The sequence below is a fragment of the Aythya ferina genome (assembly GCF_964211825.1).
Source record: "Aythya ferina genome assembly, chromosome: 17".
NCBI classification, from domain to species: domain Eukaryota; kingdom Metazoa; phylum Chordata; class Aves; order Anseriformes; family Anatidae; genus Aythya; species Aythya ferina.
Window position 1 is genome coordinate 13,281,569 of NC_140316.1, and position 21,115 is coordinate 13,302,683.

The window sequence follows — 21,115 nt, forward strand, 5'->3', positions numbered from 1 at the left end:
AGGGCGCATTATGCAACGCTGCGAGCCGGCTGCTCCCCCCCTGCTCAGCCCAAAGCCTGGGGGGCGAGGCACTGCACCCCCCCCCCGACCCTCCCCAGGTAGGTTTCGGGGTCCCACCGACCCCTGCCCACGGACACCCCAAATAATCCCAATCCCGACCCCTCCCCGGGCTCAGCGCCCCCTCCGCAAACAATCCCGCAAAATCCCTGAAAAGGCGCAGAAAGGAAAGAGGCAGCAGCCGGCTACACACCAGTCTTCTTCCAGGGTCTTTCTCTGCCTCCATTTTTTGGGGGGGGAGTCTCATCACTTAATTGTCAACAGCTCCTCTCCGGCATTTTTGCATTTTTGCTTTTTTTTTTTTTTGGCCCAAACTGGGAGGAGGGCAAACAAAAGCCGGCCGGGGCTCGCCCGAAGTTTGGTCATTTTGCACCAGCGCTTTTTTTTGTTTGTTTTTTCTTTTTTTTTTTTTTTCCCTTTTTTTTTTTTTTTTTTTTTGAGGGGGGAGAGAAAGAGGGCGGGGAGGGGGGCGGCGATGTGCCCTGCCAGCGCCTCGGCATCCAGTCCCAGGAGCTGCGGCTGCGAGGGGGGGTGGAGGGCAGGCGTCGCAATGGGGCCGGGGAACCGGGAGTGGGGTCGCAGGGCACCGGGATGGGGGTCTCCGGGCACCGGGAGAGGATCCTGGAGGTCCTGAGGCAGTTTGGGGGAGTTGAGGGGTTCCCCCGCAGCGCCCCAGGGCTGGTATGCGAAAGGGGAGCCCCAAAGTGGGCGCTCTTGGAGCCGAGCCCTAAAACAAGCGTGGCCGCATCCCATCCCGGTGTGGCTGCTGGGGTGCTGCCGGTTCCTGGCATTGTCGGAGCCTTCCCTTTCCCGAGCGCCGGTTCCCGTCCCTGCGGTGACGCCGAGTAAATCTTGGGACCATCTGATCGCAAGAGCAGGGGCAGGCTGCGCGTTTTGAACAGCCTCCAGGCTTGGAAGTGTTGCTCATCCCTGCCACGACATCCCTCGCCTCCCCAGAGGGAACATCAAAGAGCCTCTGCACCCAGGGTCAGGGGCTGGAGGCTTTGAGGGGGCTCCTCTGCTCGCTCCGGGCGGGTGGCGTCTCTGAGGGCGGCGTTAGGAGTTTGTGAGAGCGATGTCGGGCGTTAAATGTGTTTCTTCCACCTTCGGTACAGTCCTGGCTCAGTGTCATCTCACCTGGGCCGGTGAAAGCAGCCAGTCTCTGATCTAACCAGTCCAAACCCCAGCAGCAAGTTTCAGATGTGGAGCAGTTTCCGTGGGGACTGAGTTTTTTCTTAAAACGGGGCATTTCACTATCCCTGCCTGCTTCTCAACAGGAACATGCTCGTGCAGCACCCAGTCACCCCTTGCCTACCTAATCAATGACATTCTAGGGACTATATGAATGCTTTCAATATCATCATAAAACACATTAAAATTCAACTTTGCGGGCCTTGCAGGTCATCTCTTTCGGAAAAATCCATATTTTAATGAGCTGTGACACGTGCATAAAGGCAGGACTTGTCTCGTGGATGGAGTTCTAACTCAGCGTTTAAGGTAGGGAGTTTCTGCATCTGCCAACAGCTGTTTGCAGAATCTTGAAAAATCATGTAATCTTTCTCTAACATCTCCCTATTTGCAGATGATTGAACTGTATTATTATATAGAAGTGTTGTATAGGTTATATATTGAAGTGTGGGTTCCAGATGTCTGTTAAACCCAGAGCGTTATTAATCCATAATCCTGAAAAGATGTATGCATACGCTGACCTTTCAGCTAAGATTACTCAATCTTCAAATTAAATGCACGTGTACATCTGTATGATTGAGGCCAGGGTACTTGTACAAGATAAATGGATGTTACGAGAGAATCATCAGACAAAAAAACACATCATCCATCCAGCCTACAAAAGTCCACCAGAAAAGACAGAACAGAGACATAAAAGAAAGTCAGCTCATTTTTCTAAATCTTTTTTGGGGATGCAAACGATCTGAGACTCTTGGTGTCTCAAGCAAACCCACCAAGGACTGTATAAATCACAGCCACCTGGAAGCCCCAGCGCATGTTATTGAAATATGGAAGTAAATATGTCTCAGAAATATCTGTAGACCTCCAAACATAGAAAACACGTTTTTAACCTTGTTTTAAGACAGAAGTGATTCCAGCTAAACTCCCATACATTTTACCTTTGAAATACCACTGTAATCATTTTGGGTATTAATACCAAAATACTAAGTCACAAACTTAAAAGAACTGGGGGAAAAAGGGGGGCGGGGTGGTAGGATGTGGGTGATGAGAATATCCGCAGCTGCATTAGATAGGATAAAAACATTTAAAAGCAATATTAAAGCCGTGTGCTGTGGGACACAGGTTAACTGCTTGCAGCTGAGGGCTGGGAGCTGTTTTCCCTCTGAGCAGCTCACGCCGCGGATTTCCACCAGGGGGTTCTGCTCCCCGTCAGGCAGCGCTCGGGACAGAGCTGCTGTGAGGTAGGCTTGCCTCACCGTCAGAAATAGAGAGAAAACTGTGCGCTCATGCTGTGAGAAGGGAACGGTGATCTTTGACAAAAGGGCTAGTTTGAATGGCGTTAAAATAAAATCTGAAAACGCTCTTTTGCTGGCTGTTAATGTATTTTAAGTTATTTCAGTTCCAGTCATGTCTCACAATGCTTCAAATGCTTCAATAAGCGCTCCAGTGTTGTGCTTGGGAAGGGTTTGTGAAGAAATGGGTTGATTTCACTCCTCCTGAACTCTCAAACATTTATTTCCCATTGGATAGAATGGGCTGAAATAAACTTCTAAAGGTTTTCAAAACATCTCTCGTTGTGTAAGACCTATCATCATATAGCTTACTTTGAGTTTAGATGCAGGAGTAGGTATTTAACCTTTGCTTGGTTAAGGAAATTAGAAATGATTATATGATTTTCTAGGCAAGATAAAGATTTATTTTATCTGCAGAAATTAAACATTGTTTTATCTTAGGTGAGATTTGCAGAGAAGTTTGCCTTAACATCCCTGGTGCTTTAGACTACTAACAATCCTCTCAAATTGCATTTCACAACTGCTACATCTGTCTGGTGAGTTGTTTTTAATGCAGATCTAACGTAATTTCCATTCTGTGATAACCTGTTTTGGTGTTGGTACGATAACAGGAACAAATGCAAGTGATGATTTGCATGTGAAGCTCTCAGTACGTTTTAGAGAAACAGCAATGCAGAGGGTAGCACCCCTGCATGCTCCATACACATAAATAACATTGTATGATACTCAGAACCTTTTCTTCTTATCTGCCCTCCTACAGAAAACAGAGAAGTGTGTTTATAGCAGAATGTTTCATGAGTACTCTTGTGATAGTGTTTTTTGGAAAGAAACTTGGATTTCTGCCACCTCTGATAGTGTTCATGCATAAACGATCCAGAGAATGGGTTGATGTTACCTCTAATTAAGGCCAATAGCAGCTTGTTGCTGAAGGGGCCAGCTCTCTCCTTGTGCCTGCATCTCCCTCATTAGGTCTAGCGTTCCTGCAGCCCCAGGGTAAGTCAGTTCAGTGACTTGATCCAACAGAAAACTACCCCATCAAGGAAAACAATACTCTTGTTACATTCTTTTTCACTGAACCTCTTGCTGTGTATCCATTGGATTGGTATAACCTACAGGATGGAGCAGAGTGGGGTGAGATGAAGGAAGGTTGCAGGACTACGCCCTTTTGGTGGCCTTCTGCAACTGCACTAATCAGAGGTAACATCAAACCACAGCTTTGAACTCCACCATGATTTCATTCCCTGAATCATTTCTAAGTTAATTGAGCATGACTGACTCTTGGTTTCAGCTAGCTCTAAAGTGGAGAGGTGTGTGTAACAATGAGTAATTAGGGTTGGAAATAAAAGAGTTTATCCTGTTTAGTTTGTAGCTCAGAATGGAGTTGTAAAATGGAACATAAAGGAAGAAAATGGGTACACTGCTACAGTTCTGAGGTTTTAATTGTAGAAGGTGGCTTGATCCTTAATTTATTCCAAGAAGTGATTTATTTATTTTTGCTAGTGGCAAAGGAAAAAACTGGAACAGGAGTGATGGACAGAAACAGTGAGTTCAAAGCACTTATGCATCTCTTAGGTCACAGGTAAAGTAAGCTGGATTTGTGCTATGAAAAGCTTCCCATTTTCTAATCTTTAATCATACTGTGTATGCTAAAAGTGGTACAACAGAGGCAAGAAAGCAGTCATTTGGTTGTAATGCAGGGGAACACCATCACTTCAACAGAACCTAATCAGTTGAGCAGTCTATTTTAAAATATACAGTTATTTTAGACTGCTGAAATCCTTCTCACCTGCATGCCTTTTGCAGGCTTTCCTATAATTTCCAGAGTACTGAATCAGACAAAGAGCTGCTGTAGTAATAACAAATTCAAAAATTCTAATTATACCCTGTTCTACTTTGATAGTTATTTAATTAAGGCTATTGAGTCTCCCTTTAAAGCAACTAATACTTCTACACCAATATTATAAATATAAATATGCTCCTTTTTAGATAGATCTGATTTTAAGGAACAGCTCAAGACCTAGGCATTGCTTATGCAGTGTTAGTAACATGTTACGTTATAGTTCAACTCTAATTTTGTGCAGGGAAAAACCAGCAAACAATTAGTCTTGCTGTGCATACACAGTATTTTTATAGTTTACAAACAGCAATGCAAAACAGTTTTAAATGTATGATTCCACAGAAACTAAGTGGCAGACCCTTAAGGAAACTTTGCTTGAGATGTGGGGAAATGTTTACATTCCTGGTTTCTGATGGTTACAATTTTTCCCAAGTACAGTAAATGTTGTGAGAAAATCATAGCATCATTGTTCCTCCTTGCTTTGCAATCTGGTGCTCAGGCATGGCCTGGAGCATAGATGGGAGATACAGAAAATGTTCTGATTGTTGTGAGGAAACACCTGTGTTGGGGGGGTTGTTGTTTGTTTTAAGAATTAAAGCACATTAAGCAGAGAGTAGTATTTTATAATGCTATCTCAGGCTGCCTTTCACGCAAAGGAATGCTCCTGAGTAGTTCTGTCATGCCCAAAGTTAAGGCACAAGCACTGTCTTAACCCTCACCTCTTCAGCAGTCCTCTTTGGGGCTGGACCACATATTTGCTATGGAGTTCTGCTCTGTACCTCAAACTTCCCTCTGTAAAATACAGGACAAAAAAAAAAAAAAGTTTTAATGGTATTGCATGAATGTGGCAATTAAAAACTTCGTAACACTGACACAGATCTGTGTTGAAATGTTCTGCCAGATAAGCGAGCGTTTCAACTGTTTGTTGATAAGTTTATCAGGAGCACTGGGCCTACACAATGTCCCTCAGAACCTGAACTGTGTGGCACATTTGGGTGTATCAGCTTTAAATGAAGCAAGGGTGGATTTTTGGAGGGGTTTGGCTCCAAAGGACCGATGTAAATTGTGCTCAAGCTTTTTGGGAAGGGAGGCTGGTGCGTGAGGGAGGGCTGGGGGGCTGCGTTCTGAGGGGGGGGGCAGCTACCCCGTCCCTTTTTCTGTTTTGTGTGGATTCACCAGGAACGAGCGGAGGGGGCTGCAAGAAACTTCCTCACAAACCACAGTTCCCCTAGAATTAAGCTTTTCTTTCTTTTTTACCGAATTAAACAGCAACCTCCTCAGCACGACTTCGCCTCAGGGGCCCGCCGTGAGGGCGGCCGTGGCGGGCGCGCTCCTCACCTCAGCGGGGCCGCCTCAGAGCCGCCCTCGGGCCGCCGGGAAGCGGGCGCGGAGCCGCGGGGCGGTGGCGGAGGAGGAGGAGGAGCAGGGCCCCGGGGCCGGGCCCCAATGAGGCGGCTGCGGGGCGGCGCTCGGCGGGCGCAGGCTCAGGCTCGGCGTGGCGGCAGGCGCGGCCCCGGCAGCGGCAGCAGCAGCAGCCGGCGGGCGCCATGGGGCGTTAGCGCAGCCGGTGCCCTCGCCGTGCCGTAGGAAGGAGCCGCTGCAGCCGCCGGGTGCCTGCCGAGCCGTTCCTCCGCCCCGCTCCCTCGCCGCCCGGAGCCCCATGAGCCTGAACGAGCACTCGATGCAGGCGCTGTCCTGGCGGAAGCTCTACCTGAGCCGCGCCAAGCTGAAAGCCTCCAGCCGCACCTCCGCGCTGCTCTCCGGCTTCGCCATGGTGAGCGCCCGGCGGGAGAGGGGCGCTGAGGGGCCGCCGGGGCTCGGGCGGGAGAGTTGGGGGGGGGGGGGAAGCGAAGTGTGGCCGCCGTTTCCCCTTTTTCTGACCCAGGACGAAGCCCTGAGGCGACAGCGCTCCTTCCCCGGCCTCCTGCCCCCGGGGCTCGGCGCTGAGGAGGCGCCTGAGGGCAGGGGGAGGCCCCGGGAGCGCCCGGCCGCGGCCCCGCCGGGTTTTGAGGCGCTCAGCGCTCCCCGTGGCTTTTCTTCGGGATCCTTTTTAGTTTTATTTTCCTCCTTCTTTGTACTGGGTCTTACAGCAGGCGGTGTCCCTCCAACTCCTTTCGCTCCTCACGGGGCTTTTGCAGCGCCGCTGTTTCAGAGAGTGTGGAGGAACTCGGGGGCTGCTCGGTGCCCTGGGGTTTTGGGCGTGTTTTGGGAATGCCTCTTGGTCTTGGTGTGCTTGGGGTCTGCTACAGGATCACAGCCTGGTAACTAACTGCCTCAAGTGAAAGCTGGATATGATCAATTAAATACGGTCGTTTATGGACTCCATCGCGTGTCCGGTCCCCTGACCTACCAAGCTGCCACCTGTGCGTCTGTGAAAATACTTCATATTCGTGCATTGGTTCTAGGATGATTTATTTTTGCCCCTCTTTCAGCAAGGCGCTGCCCGCCATGCGATGTACCCCTGCCAGACCACTGCTCTAGCTGGAGGATGCTGTTTCAAAACACAACAGCCGCTCCGCAGCCGCCTTCTGACGGTCAAATAAATGTCACTGCCCTTCTTGGATGGCTAAAAACAGCCGCAGCTCCTCGGGGTGGCGGTGCCTGGGGCTCGTTTGACTGACAGGCAGCTGTGTTGGTGCAGCGGCATGTTGGGCTCGGGTCTCCTAGGGTGACATGCAGCTCACACGCTGCTGCTGCTGCTGGGTTTCCCTCATTGTGCACTCCTCCTGTGTCAGAGCAGTTTGCCAGGCTGGCTGCTCGAGTCAGGATTTCTCACTGAGAGTGAGAGAGAACAGAAGGGGAAAGCTGTAGTTTGCACTGTGCTTTTCTCTAAATACCTGCTCTGTGGGCTCTTAGTGTCCTGTGGACAAATGAGGTGAGGCTTCTGCTGCTTTCCTCTCTGCAGCAGATCTGGGAGCTCAGAGTCCTGCAGCTGGAAGCATCTGCTTTTGACTTGCTCAGGGTAGTTCAGGAAAAAGCTACTTTGTTCTGATTAGCAAAAAGCTGTAGTTGGAAGGAGTGTTGCCTGTGAATACTCATCCCATTCTAATTTTTTTCAAGTTACCCCCTCAAAAGTTCAGCTTTGATGTCCAGTGTGACCTTGTTAAAGAAAAACAAACTTGTAGCCTCCTAGGTTTGGCAGCTAAGAGATTGTTGTCTGGCTGGGACTTCCTCATCAGTTTCCAGAAGAGCTGACTTGACTGTCAAATATTTTTAGATTTCTTTTGAATAACTTTGCTTATCTGCTGAAGTTGTTCTCAGCGATTTCTGCATTGAAAAGCGGGGCCTTCTCCCTGCCGCCACGCCTGTGCATTGTTTACCAGCTTCAGCAGATTCCTCAGCACCTGATAACTGAACAATAGGCTGCTCAAGTACAATCTAGTCTTGGATCTAAAACTTAGTACAGCAATTAAGTGTCATTGTTCCTCCCTTTTCCTTATCAAGGCAGGGAAGAAAGAGCCTAAAAGACACATTCAGGACCGCCCAGCAGATCGGTGGGAATTGTCAGGAGAGGAATGTGCACGTCTCCACGCCTGCTCCATTGATCCTTGTTCTTGTATTAAACAGCCTTTGCGTCCTCTAGTATGAGCTAAGTGTGTCCCCGCTAAACTGGTCCTTTATTGTTGGACTAATCTCGTATGTAACAGCAGCCCTTTTCAGAGCTCATTCCCTCAAGATTAGTTAAGCTTACCCCAGTTAAATGATGCATGCCGAAGTCAAGAGATTGCACAGGGCAGTGACGTGTAGAGCATGAAATGTCAGGTCGTGCTTCCACAGAGGAAATTTATTAAAAGCCTGCTCTGTGATCGGTTTTGTTTTAGAGCCTGCAAATCTGTATTTTATACTTCGTGTTAACCTCAGGGAGAGGGGTGCAGCATCTGGTGGCTGCAAACTGATGTTAGAGCCACGCTCCCAGGAGTAAAACTCAGCATTTACTTTGGGCAGCTTTTCCTGGATTCTATCATCCAGTGCCATATGCCTAAACAGAGATCTATGAAATTTACAATGCTGCATCTAGTACGTTTTTCCAATGTATGGGGCCACTGAGTAATATAAGCCCCCAAACCTTTAGGGGTAAGGAAAGAAACTGGGGTGCTTACGTAGTCTGTGAAGGGAAGGAATGAAGTGTTTCCTCTGTGTGTAGCTACGGGCATTGAGTATTTCTCACTTCTGTTTCATCTTCTAGATCTTGATGTCTGACTTTCTTTTCCGCATCTTTGTCTTAACCCAGTCTTATCTCAGGGCTGACCATCACCACCAGGAATACTTTGCAGAACATACCCAGTGCTGCTAATGCTGTCTCATCCACACCTGTAGTGGCAGTATCAAAATCTCCAGTGCAGGTGGGTTGCCGGCAGGTTATTTTTGTTGGAATAATTAAGCAGATGTGTTAGCATCATTTTGTCACCACATTTGCATTGCAGTAGTTTGATAACTCCATGATGCTGGAGTTGCAAAGATGAGGGAAGCTGTTAAATCCCAATAGCCATCAAACTGGAAAAATCAATCATCACTCCCTTCCCCTAAAAAAAAAATAATAATAAAAAAAATTGACAGGCTTGGGTATTTTCATAGAGCTAAATTAGGGATCTACGTTATACAGCCATGGTAGTTGATTTAGTTATGTTTAGAATTTGGAGGATGTTACTTACGAGACAGCACACTTAACTTGTAAATGCCTCTCATGATTCAAGCTGGGCAGAGTGTCGTAAATAGTAATATATAAGCTTCAAATACTGGATATCGTCAAAGAGCTGTCAGCTCGTGCCTTTGAAATGTAGCCAGTACAATCTTCTGCAAAGAGCTTCAGTCATCTTTTGTAGAAGATCGACTGCACTGATACATGTTATTTCAGTATCAATTATTATGGAAATATTTAAGGTAGGATCCAGACCCTGCTGCTGCCAGCACTGAGCTGATAGCAAAGTCCTTGTCTAGTGAGGGTTACTCTGCTGTTCTAAATTACTCTGCAGTGATCTCTCTTCAGGAATTGTAGCTGTAGTTAACCAGGATTCTGGTAGAATAATGTGTAACAGCTGTGTTTTGTACCCTCCAGTAAAGCCTTACAGGCCTGGTCTCATGGCTTCTGCCACCACTTGCCTTTTACGTTGCTGTTGTACCTGGAGGTTATGGCTTGCCTGGAAGAATCTTGTCTGTGTGAAAGGTTTCTTCTGTTCGCTTACAGTCATGAAAGCCACATTGTGTTGCTCCTTTGAGCATCCCTGTCTCAGGTTATAGATGAGGAAGGCAGCAGCGAGGAGTGCTCAGGGCTCTAACAGCAGCTGCGGGTGGCTGCTCTGATTTGGAGGATGTCAAGGTGACATTAAGCCGCTGTTTCTTCTCCCTGCTGTGCTGTCTAATCTGACCTTGTACTTATAAACTAAATTTATCATAAGTTATGCCGTGTGGAGATGCCGCCGCCTTAAGATGTGTTTATTCCTCTTACGTGGGTACTGCATTTTCATGTTTACCAACAAAATAAAATTAAATCATGCACTTCTGTTCCAGTGGTGACTTAGTGATTGTTGAGGCTTTGCCATTCTGCAGCATAACAAGCCACAGTCATGATTCTAGACAGCGCATAAAGGAAGCTCACTTTCTCTTCTGTGTAAAAAAGCAGTACTAATGTTGTTATTTTGGCTCTTCTTTTTAAATTTCCTGTGACTCTGTACAGGCCAGAGCCAGTCTTTGTATGAGTTGTTTACAGCTTGTAATGAATGGTGCAGAGACTCGGTGGAGAGCCTGGCTTTGCGCCTCTGCCTCTGGGAACGAGCAGCGCTGTCAGGAACAGAGACCGACCGCTCCGGAGTGGGGAAAGCCAAAGGAGTGTGAGTTCCCTGCGATCCCATCCCGATCCCATCTCCTCCCTGCGGTCCCACACATAGACAAGCTGTGGGCTAGAGGGTGGGATTTGTTATTGAAATAACCTAGTGATCTGAGCCTCAGGCTTGGAGAGACCTCTCCTGTAGGGGGGCTTCCCGCTCAGAGCCGTGTGTGTTACGGAGTCACCAGTGCATGGAAGTGTTTGGACAGCTAGATGCAGCCAAGCTAGTCAGAGCTGCAGCAAGTGAATGAAAGAAAATATTTCTGCAGGTAGGTGTTGATTAAAATATTTTAGTGATTGCTGTGTGTAATTTTACTGGGGTATGTTCTGGCATGGTGAGGTGGAGGTGCCGTAGCTCTGGTGTGCTTCTCCAGGTCAGGTTTGCATCTCCTTGTGTGGATGAACCCTTACAATATGCAACCAGGAAGCTTTCTTAAAAACCATTCTTGACATACCAGGCTGTATAAAAACTGTCATCCTCTGAATCAGTTCCTTATCTAGGAACAGTAGCCATGGCCAGGGAAGAGGAGGTGAGAGCAATCCTGTGAGGTTGTACAGGTAATCCTAGACTTGGGCTCAGTAAGTGCCCTTAGTAAGACTGAAGTTTGAAGCCAGTGCCCTTTCCAGAAGGGTTTTGCTTGTGACGATCTGCGAGACAGCTAGCTCCGTGAGCAGTAGGCATATGACAGTATCAAGAGCCAGCATCTCAGGAGTATTCCATTAAATGTGTCATTTAAACATAAACAACCTTATAATCCAGTAGCTTTTAATAATACTAGTTACTTGCTCTCTGAATCTCAGATAAAAAGCATTTGCAGTTGGAGCTTTAGTCAGGTCAGATAGCATTGAGTAGGGTACAGGAGACAAATCTACAGCAGTCCCATCACCTGGCTGTCAGTGGGCATTGACCGCAGCCCCGACTTCCAGAATGCATTTAGCTAAAATCGGGCGTTCAGTGGAGAAATGGCCATGGGTGGTCATCAGAGCTTCAGTCAGCAGCAAGGAATTTGAAATTGCTGTGGCTCTGCCTGGTTTGAAGCTCTCTCCGTGGCATGGGCGTGCTGCACTTGGCCTTGACTCGCAGCTGTATGTTTATGGCAGTACTTGCTGCTGCGAGAGGCAGACCGTAGCAGCTCACACAGTGCAGCAGTTACAGCGCAGGCTCCCTGCCCATGTTATGTTCCTGCCTGCCAGAGCTCAGGGCCACCTTTGTGGGGAAGGGGAGTAGAGGAAGTCATCTATAAATAGGTCCTAGATAATACAGATTTACTCATATAAGATAAGGCATTTTATTTCCTTTTCTATACAGCAGTGGCTACTGATGCTGAAAAGGCTGTGAGCCTGTGGTTGCCAGAGAGCTCTCAGAAGCTGTTTGCTGCTGTTGCACATAAAAGCAAAGAGCACTGAGCACATACCTTTTTTCCACTGTTGAATCTCACGTGTCATTATGACCTGCTACATGGGTGGCTCTTAGTTTGTCTTCCCTTTTGTTTTCCTTCTGATTGGTGTCTCACATTTTATTTCCTCTGAATACTTGTTGCTTTGGAGAAGGCGAACGTAAAAAGGGAATAGAAACTTGCTTTATTCTGAAATTGAAACCAACACACTGTCTGTAGACTATAAAATTGGGGAATAATGCTGAAATGTGAAGCGAGCTGTTTATTGAGGTCCCACTACTGCGGTAAAAATGAACAAGTGGCAAGCCAGAACAGTTGCTCATCCTGCATTTCTGTGGCCATATAAGCTTTGTTTGTAGCTGTGTTTGGTTCTTTATTAAAAAAATAAAATAAAAATTGCATTATTGCTGGTGAAAATAGTTTTATTAATGGTTTTATTATCACAGCTCTCTTCTTGCAAAGCAGAGAAGTTGATAGTTTATAGAATCTGAGTCACAGCACCTGAATGCCCTGCTTCCTTTAGTTCTAGGAGAACTCCAGTCTTGAATCCTGTGATCACGAGAATCCCTTAGTTCTGTCAGGAAACTCCTTGTTTCAGATTTACAGCTTCATTGAGGGCTGCGGTAAATCTGTCAATTATATCTGTAGGATGATCTGAAGTTAAAGTTAGCTCTTCTCTGAGCCAGGGATTAGACCAGATGACCTCCTGAGGTGTCTTCCCGCCTGCGTTAGTCCATGGTTATGCAGCAAGGCAAGGTAATGGCAGCAAAACGTAACGGAAGTCATGGAGGAGGAATGTCCTGCGTGGAGCACAGCATGTACGCATCCGACCATGCACCGCATGGGCTTGGATCATAGCACAAGTGCTCACAGGGGCCCTGGTATGGCAAGTGTAACCTTACAAGAGCTGTTCTGATCTGTGTATTGAAATCGCAGCGTGAGCAAAGGAGACAGGAACTTCTCTTGCTGTGCATCACTGTTTGAAAACAGACGCAGGGCCTCGTAATGAAAAATGGAGCTTCTTGGTTTAGGTGCCTTGAGCCTGGCTCAGGCAGTTTGCTGCTCTTGGGAACAGAGGCTTGCAATTGAAAAGCACTGGCAGTTTTTTTCTGCTAGTTTATAGTGAAAGGGTTCCCAAATTAGCTTCGTTGACAGCTTGAGGAGACAGAAAGCACAAACTGATTTTTCACTCAGAGGTCAAGCAGGAGTTAGTCTGCCAGGTGCGAGCACAAGGAGGCTTTGCTGTGCCCCCGTGGAGAATTCTGTTCTTCACTTTGCTGTAGGCTCTTTCCTGTCCCAGCACGTGATTGCTGGTACTCTTCTCTCTGGTTCCAGCTGTGGGAAGGAGGTTGTGCTGCTTACTGGCAGGACAGCCAGCTGGGTGGCTTCCCTCGTGGTGGCCAGCCTTGGTGCTTGCCATCAGGGCTGTGCTGGCACAAGCTGCTGTGGGGGGCACTCAGGAGAAGATGCTGAAACAGCCCAGGCATGCACCCCCTGTGGGATGCCCCACTTTTATTTATTTATTTATTTTTTCCTTCCAGGAATCAGGAGCTTGCCCTCCCTTGGTACGGAACCTTTCTCTGGCAGGTTTTGGCTGTGCTCGGGTGCACATGAGACTTTGAGGCAGGATGGCTGACTGCCCTGCCTCTTCTGTACTCACAGCTTGACTTCTTAGTGTCCCAAACTGGGGTTTATTGGCAGTGTGTGGTGGTGACTACTTGGCTGTCAGCTTATTGCACACGTTAGAAGACTTGTGCCTGGGTTACCTTTCAAGTGATGGCCTCTGTAATTATTTTTATAGAGAGGGAACGCTTGCAATTGGAGTAGCTAATTGCATAGTATGGGTTGAGCTGAAGGAAGTTACACCCTTCCTGCTCCTGAGTTTACTTGTGCCAAGCCTTAAGTAACAGCTACGGTCTTGACAGATTTCTGAAAGCACTTCTGAGAGGTGATTTGGGGGCCTACCAACACAACACACATCCCGTGCAGAGCAGATTGGTCTTGATGCCTTTGTCAGCCATACACTGAAGCTTTGCCGTGTACCTTGAACTTCAGGCAACTCACGTTCGTGGTCTGGACCTTTCATTTTTGTAGACCAGCTCTCCCTGTGATTTTCTCTGTGCTTATATAGGCGCAGAACCATGAGTGGCTGAATGCTGCTTAAATTCAGCTGGTTTCTTGTAAGATGTTGTTTTGAGTATGCATATAATAAAGCCAAATCAGAAATAGGTGCTTTTGGATTAAATGTAATTTTAGCTGACACTGAAATGGAAAGAGCTCAGGAGCAGCTGTTACGTTGGAATTAAGAGTGTGACTAAACTTCAAAATCAGATGCTTGATATCGTTATTACATGGAGACATTGATTAATAGAAATGTAAAATGTCTTCAGTATTTGGTGAATTAAATACTTAAAAATCATCAGTTCTTGAAAGAAAAAGTTGTTATTTTTATGCAATTCTTTAGTGTCTTATTTGGTTGTTATCCTAATAAGTGCTAGGATGGAGGATTAAAATGTCCTGCAATAATGGGATGTTGTTGAGTCTAAAATAGATCTGGCAGCCTAGCTTTCAAATTCAAGCTATGCACCAGAAAATTTGCATGAAATAAATTCTGTTAAGTATGAAAATGAATCCTCAGTGGTGAAGGCTTGCAGTTCTGTGAAAAACACAGCACGCAGGAAGCCCAGTTTCCCGTGAGTGCATTGGTGCTAAGGAGCGATCTCCGCAGAAGCGAGACCCGACGGCTTTGTTTACCCTCTCAAATGTGAAGTTTTCCACAGCTGAGAAATGCTGTCGTAAGATCCTTGAACAAGAATTGTATATGTATTAATACCATCTCTTGTTGAGTTTCTTGTAACACTTGGATGCTGTTCACTAGCTGATTGGTTAGGCTTACGATGATAAAAGCTTTCAGTAAAGGAATTAAAATACTGGTAAAAGTCCTTGAATGCCTGCTGAAACATGTCTGAGCAAAGGCCCTGGTTGGCTTAATATTTGGTACGTTAGCAATAAGGAGTTGCAGTGTCGAGAATGCTGATTCTGTGCGTGCATAGAGATGAGATACCAGACTTGGTATAGTTTGGCTCTATATCTTTCTGCACCCATATTACCTACACTTCAGGAAGTCTTCTGAGTGAGCTTTTGATGATTGTGGAGGTGTTGGAAATGTGCTGTACGCTGAACACCGTGTGAGCCACTGGTGTCATTTAGCAGTGGGCTAAACCTGGCTCGGTGGGACTTGTGAGCTCATTTCTGTTAGGCAATACAATGCCTAACTGGTTTCATGGTCTTTTGAGAGCAAACTGGTGCGTTACAGAAGAGCTAGAGCTTAGTGCTGCTGAAAGTCTGAGGCCCTGGTACCACTGCTTCTCCCTCAGTCACACACACCTGTGCCATCTTCCCCATTCCTCAGAGGTGTTGCTGGAACGGCTCAGTTCCCAAGCTAGCAGGAGCTGACCACTTCTTGACCCAGGCAGTGATTGCTGGACAAGCGATCCGACTTGCTTCCATGAAGGATCGAGATCGGGCAGCCAAGGTGTGGGTCAGTCTGAGCTGTGCTGAAGGGCAGAACTCTGCATCTTCCTCATATGGGGTACACATGTTCAGGTTTAAGGCTAACATTAATTTTTTTCCTCTGCATTTTGAACATATTTTGTGTATTTAATGAGATCCTTTGAGAAAGATCACTAAACTTGGAGACACTGCTGCACTATCCCCTGTTCGGAAATGCTTTGTCTCAAAGGCAAATTTATCAGGAAAGGAGGGCTTTTCAAGAAGGTTCCTGGTGGTAGCACCACTCATCAGTTGCACATGCTTAAAATCACCTGATGGTTTTAAAAACTGTTAAAAGCATGCTATGTAATTTCTTTTATCAAAAATATTTCAGCTGTGTTTATAAATTTCCTGGTGCTGTTATTTAATGGGAATTTCTCCTCGTAAAGCACAGGCATGCTTGGAGATCGGGTTTATAAAAGGGCATGGCTGCATCGGATAGTAGAGGACTGGCATTGGAGCATCTTCATGAGGTGTAGAGTGCTCACCCAGAGGTGTGGTTAGACACAATTTCCAGCGTTTTGTGTTCTCTGAGATGTCTAATATTGCTTTGTCCCATGAACTGGATGATATCTGATATAAACACCAAATATCTATTAGTTCAGACAACAGAAACTGCTGTGCTCTCTCAATCTGGGATCTTAGCGTGCTGAGTTGTAATTCCTTCTTGAATCTTTCCCAAGTAGTTCAAGGAGTTGCTAGCAACGTCTGCTCTGTCCTCCGGTCTTCTCCATGCTTATTCCTCAAACAGGCTTAGTTGGCCACTACAGATGTTGTGGAGCCTTTCACATTGTGAACTGCTTTTCTGGAGTCTGCTTAAATACTTATTTTGAGTGAAGGCATATCACCAAGAGCCCCATGGAAAGGTGATCTTCCTAGTGAAAGGCTCCTGCTCTTCAGAACACAAATAGACAACATGAAAGGACCACCAGGCTTGTGAAGGGCAGCCTGCAGCCTTCCCAGGCCTTTGTGTTACTGATACCTACTTCAAAAGACTTAATACGGTATTCATTCTATGTATGCGTGGGGCACAAAGCATTTCCTAATATCCAGCAAAATTTATAATCTGTAGTAAAAGATCAAAAGCTGCCACTACGATATAATACAGGAAAGAAGAAATCTTTGTGACCAACATACCTCGACTCCTAAAATCCATCTGTTTTGTTGGGATGAGCTGGAGGTAGCAAGGTAGTTGCGCTGTTAGTAGTTCAGCGCGTACTGATGGTTTGCTTTTCAACTGAGTAGCAAATAAGAGAAAGGCGGCCTTCGCGTGATAGCTCAGATGTAAGATTGACATGAGAAGTTCAAATGTAGTCTATGATTTTGTTTGGATCAGATGATGTTCCGGAAGTGTTTGGGCACCAGTTAAGTATTTTTATTGTTGAAGAATAAACAGAATTAGTATGACATGCTTAATTATTTCTGCAAAGAAAATAATTTGAAATTAGAATGATCAATAGCCAAAAAATATGTAACAGGTAATAATAATTTTCCTTTCCTTTCAGGTGGCTATGGTGGAAGTTCAACTAGATGCAGACCATGACTACCCACGAGGTCTCTTGATAGCCTTCAGTGCCTGTACTACTGTCCTTGTCGCAGTTCACCTTTTTGCACTCATGATAAGTACCTGCATTCTTCCAAACATAGAGGCCGTTAGCAATGTGCATAATCTCAACTCAGTAAAGGAATCTCCTCACGAGCGTATGCACCGGCACATTGAGCTTGCCTGGGCGTTTTCTACTGTCATTGGGACTTTGCTCTTTCTTGCAGAGGTGGTGTTACTGTGTTGGGTGAAGTTCCTTCCCTTAAAGAAGAACCCTAGTGGTCCGTCCCAGAACAGCAGCTCCACCATCACATCAGGACAGGCAGCAGCCATTGCATCAACGTCTATTATGGTTCCCTTTGGACTGATCTTCATTGTGTTTGCCGTCCACTTCTACAGGTCACTGGTCAGCCATAAAACAGACAGGCAATTTCAGGAACTGAATGAACTTGCTGAATTTGCACGGCTCCAGGATCAGCTGGATCACAGAGGTGATGCCATCTCCCCAGCTGTTACCCATTTTGCATAAACCTGTACTTAAAGAAAATAAACCCACTATCTTGCTTCTGCCTTTTATGTTGACTCCCCCATGCATGAACTGGTCAAACTGTTGATTTTCCTTTAAAGAGAAGGCTTATAAATGTCGTTTGAACTTCATGAAGAAAAAAAAAAATGTTCTTGTCATAATCTGTTGGATCGCTGACACCTGAAGGAATGGATGGCGGGGTGCTCTTGCACCGCACGCGCATCCCTCCTCTTCTGAGCACTCTGGTTTGCTTCTTGTTAGTGCTGAATGGTGGCTTTAGAAATACGTGCAGAGCGACGCTGTAAATCTGGGTATTTGTTAGGGATGGATAGAGAATCTTTTTTCCTCTTTATTTGATGTTGGCATTTAGTAGAAGATACTGCTTGTCCAATCCATGTTGCATGGCATGATACAAATTACTTGGGATGTGCAGCAATTAGCACTCAGTTTCAGTGCTAGCGCTGTTCTCTCTGGAAAGCCTGACAGATGGTAGAAGTGAAAGCTTTCCCACCACCTTTCCCAGTATGTTTTGCTGCCAAGTAATTAATACTTCACTGATTTCTCCAGCGCCTTTTCCTATGGCAGTTACGCATTTTATAACTTGCTAAACACCCATGACTAGTCCTACTGCGATGTGGTATGGCCACATGAGTAGGAATGAGACTACTATACTCTTCTTTGGAAGAAAAGCAATAACTGTTCTAAAGTTCTCGTGAGCTGGCACGTATCGTATTATCTGAAGAGATAGAATTGCCTGTTTTCCATTTAGGAATCTTTTTTTTTAAAAAAAGGAGGAACTAGATGGAAATGATCACTGGATAAATTTTGCTTGAAAATCAGAACCACTGCTGTTTTTTCCAAGCCAAAGTAGTAATTATTTTATACTTTTATATTAAAATATATATTTTTTAATAAATCCTCAGACACAAGCAGCAAAAGGTGCTTTCTCTGCATTGGATTCCCAAGTAATTAGCTATGCCTTGGTCTTCCTTGTTTAGAAAGTCTTCTGCTTGCTGAAGTGTTGTATGTAACAACTTCATACATTTTAATTTTTTTTTGCTTCCAAAGGATCTGGAAGACTAATTCTCTCTATGTCAATTTATTTATGAAAGTAGATTATTTGTAATTAACATTGCTGCTTACTTTCAGATGTGCATCTGTGATAGGCTACAGTGTCATTTTTCTGTTGTCTTCCTTACGAGGCCAAATGGAAGCTTTTGCTTCTTAGGTAAGAGGTGTGTCCAAGAAAGATGCAGCAGCTGTGCTGTGCTGCTTCAGTAATTCCAGCTATGTCTGGAAGTGGATTTTCTGGAATGCAGTTCTTGTATGGAGAAGCTTTGGGCTTTAATGGGTAAAAGCACTGAGTAAAAGCCTTTTTTTAAGACAAACAGGTTTCAAATATATTGGAACAAAACTTGACCCCATACTGTAGCTAACACTGTGGAATATAAACCTGTGGTGTTTTTCTTTTTTTTTTTTTAAACCCAGATGGGTTACAGGGAGCTGTACCTGACTGAGCCTGGGCTGGATGTGGTCTCTTATATCCAACCTCCATCTCAGGTTATCCCGATGTACTTACAAACCATGGGATGTGTCGACAGGGTGGGTGGCAGAGTGTGGTGTTTACCAGGGAAGCAGCCCACTGAAGCGATGGGGACTGATCCCTCGTGTCAGCACTGCTGCAGTGTGAAGTGTTGACAAGGCTACCCACGGTGCGTTTTGTGTTCTGAAAACTAACCATTAAAAAAGGACTTGGCGTTTTTTCAGCAGCTTTCTTGCTGGGTTACTCTCTGTCCACACGCAGAAAACAACTTTCCACTTGCCAATTTCACGAGTCCTCCTGGCATACAGGAGCCAGGCAGGATTTTTGTAGCTCTGCCAATATTTTGTGTTTCAGGTATAAATATTCTATTACTGGTGTAAATCTGATGGTGAGAATTGTGACTAGAGTTCCTCAGGTATTCATTCATGGAGCACTGAGAAGATTAAATAGTAAAGGCATTAAATGCAACAGCATTCCAAAACATGAAATCTTCGCAATAGGCACAAAATGTATTGGCCCATCCTTCCATGAAATAGCAGTCCCATATTGGGAAGGAAGACTCAGTAAAGGAAGCAGATCTGACTCAATATTCATACTAGAACAAATGGTCAAAAGGGTACTGTCAGGCTGAGACAATACACTTCTGTCTGTAAGTTATGTATTTTAAAGTTCTAACATTATTTTGAATGTAAGTCCAGAAAATGTTTTCCAAGCTTATTTTGTAAAATTATTTGCTGTCCTTGATAAGTTGCTGAGTTTCTTTTTATCTTGAAGATCTTTTTAAAAGTGACAGGGAAGTGTTTATTTAGGAAATGCAAAATTAAAAACTTAATTTTTCTCATCATGTAAGTTTTGAGCTAATGGAGCTGTTACAACAGCAGCTTTTCTAACTATTTTCAGCATTTCAATTTCTGATATCAAGTGTGTTTCTCTCATTTTCCAGCTCTGGAAATGATCATGAAAGTCATACCTTGGGCACTCTCTCATAACTGTGTGCCAGAGGCAGTAACCAGACCCAACCGCGTGGCTCTAAATGTTAAAGAGTGCACATAAAGTTTTGGTTTCATTTATACTAATGGTATTATGTGTTTACCTGAAGCATTTTAAACATCAATTGTTGTATATCACTTCTTTAGATATAAAATCACTTCAAATAATGAAATAAAATATGCTCAGTTGCTGCTCATTATTTGTTACTTAGATGCTAAAAAAATGTTTTTCTTTACATCCATTATCTCTGTGGCTATGTTGCGCTAATTCTAACGGTATTTCCGAGGAACTCCATTAGTCATTTCAGTCATACAAAGATGAAGTTTCCTGTTCACACAGGTATAGGGAGCATAATGTTGGCAGCATGCTTTTCCTCCCACCAGCACTGCTTAAACCTCGATCCTAGGCATGTTTTGTTACTCTGAGTGTTTAAGTAGGAAAGTAGGTTATCTTCCAGCTGAGAAAATGTGAAGAGTCAAGGGACTGCTTGAACTGTGAACAAGACGTGATACTCAGAAGCGCAGTTTAAATCAGGTGAACTAATTACATGCTCTCCCACAGTGCAGTTTTCACCAGGTGGCTGCAGTGCCACCTTCCTTCGTGTTCTCGTAGGTGACACTTATTGGTGCTGGCAGCTCTGTGTGGCCTCTGCCCCTCGGTGCAGGTGGAGCAGCCAGTGCAGGGCCGTGGGCTGGCACAGGAGCAGAGCCAGTGCTCGATGTGGTGCTTTGCTCCGGTGCGGTTAGGGAAAAAAGCACTGTGTTACGTGATGTGCACAGACAGCAAGTAAAGCTGCATTAATAAAAGTGCTAATTGAAACATCACCTGTTACAGCCTCCAAAGCCACTTGGTTCACCAGTATGTATCCAGCTAAGCTGAGGTGCATTTATTTGACTGTACTTCTCTAGGGTTTTGTTTTTATAGCACTTAATTGAAACCCTGTTGCTTTCTCTAAGGCACTGTTAAAGGCCTTGAAACCAACAGGAGAGCTATTTCTGTGCAGGAGTAAGCCAGAGGAGGTGGCCCGAGTCACTGCCTCTTCCAGCTTGTGTTTGTTTTGTTGTGTTTTTTTTTTGTTGTTTGTTTGTTTTTTTAATAATGGTGGGTGGGAAGAGGCCTCATGCTGAAGCATACAGGGGCAGTTTTGAAGGACAAACGGGGTGACCACAAAGCGATATACCACAGCAAGGACATGAGACTCAAATGAGTAAGTAAGCCAGGCTCACGTTCTTATCTTGCATCTCTTTTTCTTCAGCATCCAGTTATCAGTTTTGGCTGTCATCAAACATTGCTTGGGCCTCTGCTAAGACAGCATCTGGATCGGCCAGTTCAATCTAAGTAAAAAGAATGCAAATCAATTATGTAG

At 45.3% G+C, this 21,115-nt stretch overlaps 3 protein-coding genes across 16 annotated transcripts in view; 1 reads left to right on the plus strand and 2 right to left on the minus strand.

Annotated features, from left to right (window-relative positions):
* Positions 1 to 421, minus strand: part of KDM2B (lysine demethylase 2B) — a 101,541-nt gene extending 101,120 nt beyond the window's left edge. For 7 of the 8 annotated variants that reach the window (XM_084491450.1, XM_084491447.1, XM_084491438.1 and 4 more), the window contains exon 1: positions 251 to 325. In XM_084491450.1, coding sequence (XP_084347576.1) covers positions 251 to 304 — 54 coding nt within the window. In that variant the 5' untranslated portion in view covers positions 305 to 325. Of the gene's footprint in view, positions 1 to 250 lie in introns of all 8 variants that reach the window. The other variant, XM_084491445.1, reaches the window with a different exon arrangement.
* On the plus strand, positions 1 to 19,945 carry LOC311420486 (calcium release-activated calcium channel protein 1). Of its 4 annotated transcripts, none has more exons than XM_084491463.1 (4): positions 1 to 98; positions 1,458 to 1,554; positions 2,979 to 3,073; positions 16,653 to 19,945. In XM_084491463.1, the coding sequence occupies exon 4, from the start codon at positions 16,659 to 16,661 to the stop codon at positions 17,217 to 17,219; it is 561 nt and encodes a 186-aa protein (XP_084347589.1). In that variant the 5' UTR covers positions 1 to 98; positions 1,458 to 1,554; positions 2,979 to 3,073; positions 16,653 to 16,658; the 3' UTR covers positions 17,220 to 19,945. The 4 variants fall into 4 exon arrangements, with proteins under 4 accessions (XP_084347589.1, XP_084347590.1, XP_084347588.1 ...); XM_084491464.1 differs by lacking the exons at positions 1 to 98; positions 1,458 to 1,554 and adding exons at positions 2,363 to 2,486; positions 8,606 to 8,717; XM_084491462.1 differs by lacking the exons at positions 1 to 98; positions 1,458 to 1,554 and adding an exon at positions 2,363 to 2,486.
* MORN3 (MORN repeat containing 3) overlaps positions 19,572 to 21,115 on the minus strand; it is a 13,449-nt gene continuing 11,905 nt past the window's right edge. For all 4 annotated transcript variants that reach the window (XM_084491459.1, XM_084491458.1, XM_084491457.1 and 1 more), the window contains one exon: positions 19,572 to 21,083. In XM_084491459.1, the coding sequence (XP_084347585.1) occupies positions 21,015 to 21,083 (69 nt within the window). In that variant the 3' untranslated portion in view covers positions 19,572 to 21,014. The remainder of the gene's footprint in view (positions 21,084 to 21,115) is intronic.